General features: G+C 36.6%; 1 protein-coding gene across 1 annotated transcript in view; it reads left to right on the top strand.

Moving 5' to 3' along the window:
- MTMR9 (myotubularin related protein 9) overlaps nucleotides 1-9,750 on the top strand; it is a 62,647-nt gene that overhangs the window by 15,840 nt on the left and 37,057 nt on the right. The window contains exon 3 of the mRNA XM_039222644.1: nucleotides 1,552-1,677. Within this exon, the coding sequence (XP_039078575.1) occupies nucleotides 1,552-1,677 (126 nt within the window). The remainder of the gene's footprint in view (nucleotides 1-1,551; nucleotides 1,678-9,750) is intronic.

Here is a 9,750-nt window from a genome sequence, read left to right on the forward strand (position 1 = left end):
TTTATTTGTCAGGTCTACCTCAGCAAAGATGAAAAAAGATTTTATAAATATTACAAAAAATATCTTAAAAACAAACCATTTAAAAAGTAAGCCAGTTAAATAAAATAATGTTTGTACTGAACAATGACAGCTCTGGCCTAGGTCATATGTGGACATTGGCCATTCTGTTTCTGTTTAGTGTGATTGGCAGCCAAAGACTATATAGAAATGGATAATGGATTATCCGGCCCTGGTTTTCCATATTTTCTGTTTTTTGAACCCCCGGGTCAGGAGGTGGGGAGGGAAGGTGTCATGATTCATGGACAGACAGAAGAATAGCTTTGGATGGGGATGTTTTTGTTTAACTGCTAAACTACACGTCCAGTCTATTTTCTAATGAGTCTTGGGCCCATTCTTTTGTGAATCTGATCCTTCTGTGACCTAGAGGAAGGCAGCTTTATTCTGAGAGTTTTGGGGAACTAGCATGATGTTGGGGCCCCGCCCTCTTCCAGCTGAGTGTCTCCATCATTCCTGGAATTTGAATTATGTTAATTGATTTTGGTACCCTTTTTTGTAGCCATAGAAGTGCTTTTCATAACTCCTCTGTCAGAAGGTTGAAACTGCCAGGTGATGGAGGATATTTCATCTGTCTGTTCCTCCCATTTAGTCGGATTTTCTTGGTGTTGTTACCCAGAATTCAAGAGTTCCAGATGAATACAGGCTCATTTGGGGACCACAGAGTTATTGCCAAAGCTTGAGAATGGGTCACTGTAACATAAAGATAATATGATACATAACCAAATGGCATATGATTCTAAGGAGGGAGAACATGAATATTGATGGAGCATATATGGAGTGTATGCTATGTGAAGCATATAATTGTCAAGATTAGTTTCAGAATTTATTATGTTCCAGGCACTATTATTAACAGGCCTGTAATATATATTATCTTTCCTAATGCTGCCAACAGCCCTTTGAGAATAGGTACTTTAATTCCCCCCATTTTACAGCTGAGGAAATGTGGGCATTGGAATGGTTCCATTACTTAATTGTTATTGCAGTGGGATCCAGAATTTGAGTCTAGCAGTTTGGCTCCAGTCTGACTCTTTGGCCACTCAGCTCTAACACCCTTATTTATGGTTACTAACAGACACTGAGTTTATGTAATTTACATATGTTGATATAGTTGATAGCTGGGATTTTGAGCCATGACCTTGCTTACTAACAAAATCTATTTATTTTCTGATTCCCAGAAATATTTGGACCTTTTTATTAGGCTTTGTTATGTGGTGTCAAAAGTTAGTTTTTCTCCTAGGATAGGTATACACTCTCTTTTTGTTCTTGTATTCATTCAGCCAATGTTAACTGAGTGTATGTTACGTGCTAGATACCTTGTTAGAGGCTAAAAGCTTCAATAAGCTGTAATTATATCTAGTGGTAAATACAATGTTAGAGAAATATATTAGGTGTGTATCATTATTGATCATATTTAATACCAATTTGGTAGTTAGAAAGTGTTTGAAATTGCAATATGTTCCTTTTTCGTTCTTTCATTTCCTTTTTATGCCCTAGGCGTTGTCTACCCTGGACTCTATCACTCTGATGTACCCTTTCTTTTACCGGCCCATGTTTGAAGTGATAGAAGATGGCTGGCATTCTTTCCTTCCTGAGCAAGAATTTGAACTCTACTCTTCAGCTGTGAGTAACTTTTCTGAGAACTCTATGTAATGAGAAATAACCTGGCCCCCTGTGGAAAGGATCACTTCCTTTGGACGAGTAATAAGGTGTTGTTGGCTTATCTGTGCCTAAAAGAAATTTCTAAGTTTGTTTTCAATGCTGTAGCCCAAGTGATTTTTCCACTAGTGGATTTGCTGTATTCCAAATGTTACTTTTTTAATTTTGAAAATGACATTGATAAGGCATTAAGATCTTCATAAAGATAGTCCTGATGTGTTTGAATTAATTGTTAATTGTTTTAAAAGTGTCTCCACAGAACCAAATTTAAATGTAGGAATTAGGTTCTGAGCTATTCCAAGGAAGTGTCTTGAGCGCACTGTATGCCTAAGTCAGCATTAGAGAAACATAGATCACATTTGTTTCTGTGGGATAATTTTTCTGTTTTTAGAACTTTGGTTATTAAGTCCATGTTACTAGGACCAGGTATTCTTTCTCATTCTTCACCATTTTACTTCTTTCTTTTTCCATCACACCTGTGTAAATGGACCCCATTGGTTGGGGGGGGGGAGTAGAAATAGGGACCAGGGTGCTATGTAATTTAAAGAATAAATATGTTCATGACAAGCAAAGTGACAAAGGAGCAGGAAGTTCACATTCTTATTTATAGGGCATTTTCACATAGTTTATGGATAACTACCTGTATTTACACTTACGTTCAGTGTTTTTATTGCATTAAAAACTGCATAGTAAACATTCTTAAGTGCATGATGCTTTTCTGTTGTGTCAACTGCCACTTAATGGTTACCTTAGAGGAATCCTCAATTATTTCCTAGGTGGAAAATGGCTGTCACATGGTGGTCAGGAGGAGAGATGTCTGGATAACTTGCTTGGTTACCCAAAACTGCCCATACCAGTGACCTGCCTCTGATTTCTCTTGGAGCCAGATGCTATTAGTGAGCCAGTGTCCTTCTGTATTCTACAGCTCAGCATTCAAGTCAGTCTCCTCTTCTGTGCAGAAATCCCCTGTTCCAGAAACATCCATGATGTTGTTGTTTAGCATCTGCTTGAAATCTTAGAGTGGGAGAATTCGCAAAAACACAATGATGCCCCATTTGGGGACAGCTCTTACACCGAGCTGAACTCTGTCTCTCTCTACAGAGCCAGTGTTTCTGATGTTACCTTTTGTTACTCAGTTTATCTTATTCTTCTACCATGAACTGTTCTTCAAATTAAGAACTTTTATGTCCCCATTAAGTTTTCTTTCCTGTAGATTAAGTAACAAAATTAACTTCAACTTTTTTCTAGGAATAGTGACCTCCAGTCCCCACACTGTCCTAGTTGATCTTCCCAACAGGACCTTCAATTTGTCATTTATTCTCTTAAAAATATGGTACCCATAACACTTGGTGTAGATGGGACTATTACTGATACTTTAAATTTTTTTTTAAATATTTTTATTTATTTCTAGGAGAGAGAGAGAGAGACAGCGTGAGCAGGGGAGGGTCAGAGAGAGAGAGGGAGATACAGACTCTGAAATAGGCTCCAGGCTCTGAGCTGGCAGTCAGCACAGAGCCCGACGCGGGGCTCGAACCCACGAACCGCGAGACCATGACCTGAGCGTAAGTCGGATGCTTAACCGACTAAGCCACCCAGGTGCCCCTATTACTGATACTTTAAGGCAGTTTAAGTTTGCATTAGCATCTTTGAGAATTAAGTTACTAATGAAATGGACTAAAATTCCTACATCTCACATGTGTTGCTAAGGGATCCTCCCTATGTTTCTGTTATTTTCTTTACTTACTAATTTTACTTACATTCAGTACTTTTCCTAGTAGACATTTTCTTTTTGGCTCAGCTTACTATTTAAGCAATTTGTATACTTGAAGTTCTGGTATTTTCCTGCAAATTTTGTAATCCACAGATTTAGTGAGAACATCTTCAATGCCTTGTTTGAGGTTTTTATTTACTATTACTAGATTATGGAAATTTAAGAAGGGCAAATTATGGTTCCTTCCTTCTACTTGTTCAAAGTCTAGCAATTATCTAAGTAATCAAGTACAATAAAATAAGTGCTGACAAAAGTATCAACAAGGCACAGGGAAAATGACATAATTAGATTTGTGTTATAGAAAATCAATTTTGATGCAAAATGCCAAGAAACTGCTTAAGAGGCCACTGAAATAATATTTAAAAAGTGGTTGGATATAGTGCAGAAAGATTCAGAAAGTAGAATTAAGAGACCTTGATGACCCACTCACTGGTTGTGAAAAGTAAAACAGGCAGGGGCATCTAGGATGCTACCACTGAGATGGGAAAGGCAGAAAAAGAAATACATTTAGAGGGAATGAGTTAAGTTTACTTTGGGGCATGGCAGTTCGAATGGCCTGTATGGTACATGTCATTGAATGCATACAAGAGATAATCTAGAGCTCATTTGAGGGATCTGTGTTTAAAATGGAAAACTGAGACTAATCAGCAAATACATTGTGGAAACCATGAGGAGAAACTGAGCTTGCCTAAGGAAAGCATCTAAAGTAAAAAGGATGCTAAGACTATCACCAGGATGGAAAGCTTCTTATTCATTGTTTATTTTCTGTTTCATGGCCTAGAATATAAGCTGCTAGAATATGAACTTTACAAGGGCGGAACAATGTCATTCTTGTTTTCTACTGTATTGCTAGCACATGATCAGCAAAGAGTAAATATTTGTTGAGTGAATGAATGTAGGAACGTGTATTTATTCAGGATAGGGCAAAAAGACAGTAAAGCTTTCTTTGTATCATTAGAAATCCTCTGCCAGGTTAGACCTCTATCGCTTAATATTCTTTGAGTAAGTTTTTGTTTTTACCATGTAAAAACTTTTTAATTATAATATTAGTGAGTCCCGACTTCATTATTATGTCCAAAATAAATGTGTGGTATTGAGAGGGTGGTACTAAAACTAGCTATTGGGATATTTTGCATTGCATCCTAGATATATTATTGGCTGTTTGACTTTCTGGGACTCTGTTTCCATGTCTACAAAATGAAAGTATTGAACAAAATGATCTCTAGAGTTTCATTCCTTAACATAGGAGTGTTAAGCATGCTTTTTATTCTAGGATATCATGAAAGATTATTTCAGGTACTTTGTTGAAATACACACACACAGTATATCCGTACTCCCTCAATCTACCACTTTAGAAATTGTATATTAAAAAGGTGATGAGATCCTGCTCTTGATTGAGTAGCTCCTATCTGACAAGACCTCCCGCAGAGATTGATGACAAACTATGAGTAAAACACAAAAAACTACCATCTGAAAGCTCGGGTAGTTGAACAGAAAGCAGCCTATTTTGGAGGTGTCAAAACATAGAGAAAGTGAATGGCAGAGTGAGATTTCTGTTTGGGGGGCTTTGTCCTCAGGTCAGCATAGTTGTGGCATTGATAATGTGAAACAGCTAACATTCCAATAGAAAGCCCACTTTCTTCTGGTGGGAGGAGCCAGGTAAATGGTTTGGGGTAACCAGAGAGCCAAAGAAGGAGAACTTTGATTCTGTATATAGCGTTGGACCTCTGGCTGATCTTAAATCTTGCTTGCATGGGGCAGTCAAAACCAAGAGCTAAGCTGCCATTTACCTCAGGTATGACAGAGTTTGCAGTTTAAATCTAATGAGGTTAATTGCCTACTGAAACAGAAAACATTAACTGTCTTCAGAGGACTGTAACAGAACGCAGAGTTTTCACAACATAACATTCACAGTGTTCAGGATACAATCTCAAATTGAGCTAGGATATTGTAATCAACCCCAAAATGGGTCAGATGTTCAAATCATCACACAAAGACTTACTTTATTTTTTTTTTAATTTTTATTTATTTCTAGGAGAGAGAGAGATAGACAGTGTGAACAAGGGTGGGTCAGAGAGAGAGGGAGACACAGACTCCGAAACAGGCTCCAAGCTCTGAGCTGGCAGTCAGCACAGAGCCCGACGCGGGGCTCGAACCCACAAACCGCGAGACCATGACCTAAGCGAAAGTCGGATGCCCAACCGACTAAGCCACCCAGGCGCCCCACAAAGACTTACTTTAAAGCAGCTCTTAAAACTCTCCAATTTCTCATAAAGGAAAATATGCATAAGGCTGATGAAAAGACAGATAATATCAACAGAGAAATGGAAAATATTAAAAAGAATCAAATGGAACTCTTAGTGCTTTTTGAAAATTATGTCTGAAAGTAAAAATCACTGGATGAGCCAAAAAGCAGAGATGACAGAAGACAGAACCAATGAACTTGAAATTAGAACCATAGAAATTATTCAGTAGAAAGAAGAGGGAGGGTAGAAGTTATAAAAAAATCCACAGAGCCTCAGAGATATGTGAGACAATATCAAAATGTCTAGCACGTGTGTAATTGGAGAATGAGAAGGAGACACTAGAGAGATAAGGTAGAAAATACATTTAAAGAAATAATATTTAAAACTTTCCAGATTGGATGAATGAATATAAATTCAAAAAGTTCAGCAAGCCCCTAACAGGATAGATAGGAAGAAAACCATGCATAGTCACATAGTAGTCAAACCATCAAAGAACAATGATGAAGAGATCTTGAAAGCTGCCAGGTAAAAACACCACATTACATATACGGAGACAATTTAAATGAACATAGACTGCTTATCAGATATGGCAATCAGAGGGGAAAACTATGAAGTACTGAAAGGAACAAAACCTGCCAACCTTGAGTCTTGTATGTAATAAAAATATCTATCAAGAATGAAGTTGAGACAACATTTTCAGCTAAAAGGACACTAAGAATTTGTTGCCAAGAAGACTTTAGAAATGTTAAATGAAGTTTTTCAGACTGAAGGGCAATAATGGCAAAGGGAAACTTGAATATTTAGAATTATTGAAGAATATTGGAAATGCTAAATACCTAGGTAAATGCAGCAGGTGATTTTTTTCCTTTTTAATGTCTTTAAAATATACACAATTATTTAAATAAAGGCTACAGCTTGCCTCTGTGATGTTAATAGGGTAGGTGGACGTATTCTGTTTGGAAACTATGGCACTAAAGGTGACTGGTATGGGGTGTTTGGATAAATCTACTTGTACAGTTTTAAGGTTTTTACATTTTATATAATGTGGGCACATATTTAAGTTAAAAATATATATTATAATACCTAGAGCAAGGTTTCTGTACTTTGGCACTGTTGACATTTACACTGGATAATTCTTTGCTGTGAGAATCTGTCCTGTGCATTGTAGGATGTTTGACAGCATCTTTGGTACCACTAGATGCCAGTAGAATTCATTTCTCCCACACCTATAGTTGTCTCCGCACATTGACAAATGTTACTCCTTTGGAAAATCACCCCTGGTTGAGAACCACTGTCCTAGAACAATCCCTTTTTTTAAAATGTGAAGATGTATACTTTAAAAAGTTAATACATAATTTAGAATGGAATTCTAAAAAGTATTTAAATCTAACAGAAAATGGGAAAGAAAAAATAGCAATAAGAACTGAAGGGACAAACAGAGAATAGATGCTAGCCTAAATTCCAACCATATCAACAACTATTTTAGTATTAATGAGCTAAATACTCCCAATTGAAAGACAAAGATTGTCAGAATGAATTAAAAAAAGAATTAAAGATCCAAATGTAAGCCATGTACAAGAGAAGTATTTTGAATATGAAGACATAGGTTGAAAATAAATTAATAAATAAATGGGAAAACATGCCATCAATAAAAAAGCAGAAGTAGCTGCATTAACTCCAGATTAAAATAAATACTCCAAAACATAAGATATCAAATAAAGAGGGTCATTCCATAATAATGAAAGTTTGGGAAGTTAAAACTAAAATAATCAACAAGACAAAAGAAACCTATTGAATGGCAGAAGGTATTTGCAACTGACATATCTGATAAAGGGTTAGTATCCAAAATATAAAAAGAACTGATACAACTCAACACACCAAATCCAAATAATACAGCTAAAAACTGGGCAAAAGACATGAACAGCTATTTGTCCAAAGAAGACATCCAGATAACCTACAGACACATTAAAATAATGATCAACATCATTCATCATCAGCCAAATTAAAATTAAAGCAATGAGATATCACCTCACACCTGTCAGAATGGCTAAAACCTGTCAGAATGGCTAAAACTCAAAACACAAAAAAACATAAAGCATTGATAAAGATGTGGAGAAAAGGGAACCCTCTTGCACAGTTGGTGGGACTATAAACTGGTGCAGCCGTTCTGGAAAACAATGTGGTGATTCCTCAAAAGTTAAATATAGAGCTACCCTATGGTCCAGTACTGGATGTTTATCTAAAAACTACAAAAGCACTAATTCAAAGGGATACATACACTCCATGTTTAGCGGCATTATTTGTAAGAGTCAAATTATGAAGCAGCCCAAGTTTCCATTGATGAGTGGATAAAGAAGTAGGATATATGTATATGGATTTAGATAAATAGATATAGGCTTATAGATATAAAGAATATATAGTCATGAGATCGTGTCATTTGCAACTATATGGATCTAGTAAAGAGTACATTGATAAGAGAAATAAGCTAGTCAGAGAAAGAAATACCATGTAATTTCAATCATAAGTAGAATTTAAGAAACAAAAAAGAGTAAAGAGGAAAAAAGGAGAGAGACACAAACCAAAAAACAGACTCTTAATTACAGAGAACAAACAGACTGCTACCTGAAGGAAGGTGGGTAAGGGGATGGGTGAAATTGGTGATGGGAATCAAGTAGTGCCCTTATCATGATGAGCATTGGGTGATGTGTGTGATTGTTGAATCACTATATTGTACACCTGAAATTAATATAGCAATGTATGTTAACTGGAATTAAAATAATAATAATAAAGATAAAAAACTAGTTATATATCTATATATATACATGTACACATAGCAAAAATTGGTGGAAGAGGAAATAAGTAATTCTGTGATCACGGTATGAGATTATTAACACTGCTCTCTCAGTAATTAACAGAACAACTAGACTGAAACAAAACAACTAGACAACAACAAAACAAAATGTGGAAGATCTGAACAACACTGTCTGATATTTATAGAATGCCACTCCCAACTTCTGTACAATATATACAGTATTCAAGAGCACACGGTATGTTCCCCAGGAGAGATTGTATGCAAAGCCATTAAATAAATTTCAGTATTAAAAAGATTGAAACCATACAATGTGTAAACTCTGACCACAAAGGAATTGAAGTAGAAATCAATAGGGGCACCTGGGTGGCTTAGTCAGTTAAGCATCCGACTTAAGCTCTGGTCATGATCTCACTACTCATGGGTTCAAGCCCCACGTCGGACTCTGTGCTGACAGCTCAGAGCCTGGAACCTGCTTCGGATTCTGTGTCTCCCTCTCTGACCCTCCTCCACTCACAGTCTATCTCTCTCTCTCAAAAATGAATAAAGGTTAAAAAAAAAAAAAAAGAAATCAATAACACTGAGGTAGTTAGGAATACGTCAAATATTTTTAAATTAAACAAGATACTTGTAAATAATCTATGAGTCAAAAAACAAAATCATAAGGGAGATTAGAAAATATTTTGAACTGGAAGGAGGGCCAGATGGCGGAGAAGTAAGGAGCTCCGTACTTGCACTCGCGCCCATACATCACACAGAAAAGATCTGAAGCCATTGGAAACCTAACAAAACCTGAGAGACTGGGAGAAAAAGGACGCAGAATCCACTGAGAGAGCCTTCTAACGGCTACCTCAAGAAACAAGCTAGAGTACACAAGGTGGAGAGTCCCAAATATCACTACGAATAAGAAAATAAAATAACCAAGGTCCCAACAAGAGAGACCAAGGGATACCATTCAAAAAACACTCTCTGAAAGGATAGGCCCTGGAAAGTCAAAGAGTCTTCTTGGATACAGCAGCACTCATAGGTACAGAGAGCATAACAGGTCTTTAAAACCAACAAGAGCCGGAAAGCTAACTAAAATGACGAAACGAAAGACCTCTCCTCCAAAGAAACTCCAAGAAGAAATGACAGCTAATGAACTGCTCAAAACAGATATCAGCAGCATCACTGAACAAGATTTTAGAATAATAATGGTAAAATTAATAGCT

Source organism: Hyaena hyaena, unplaced genomic scaffold (assembly GCF_003009895.1).
Source record: "Hyaena hyaena isolate Hyena2069 unplaced genomic scaffold, ASM300989v1 scaffold_1169, whole genome shotgun sequence".
NCBI classification, from domain to species: domain Eukaryota; kingdom Metazoa; phylum Chordata; class Mammalia; order Carnivora; family Hyaenidae; genus Hyaena; species Hyaena hyaena.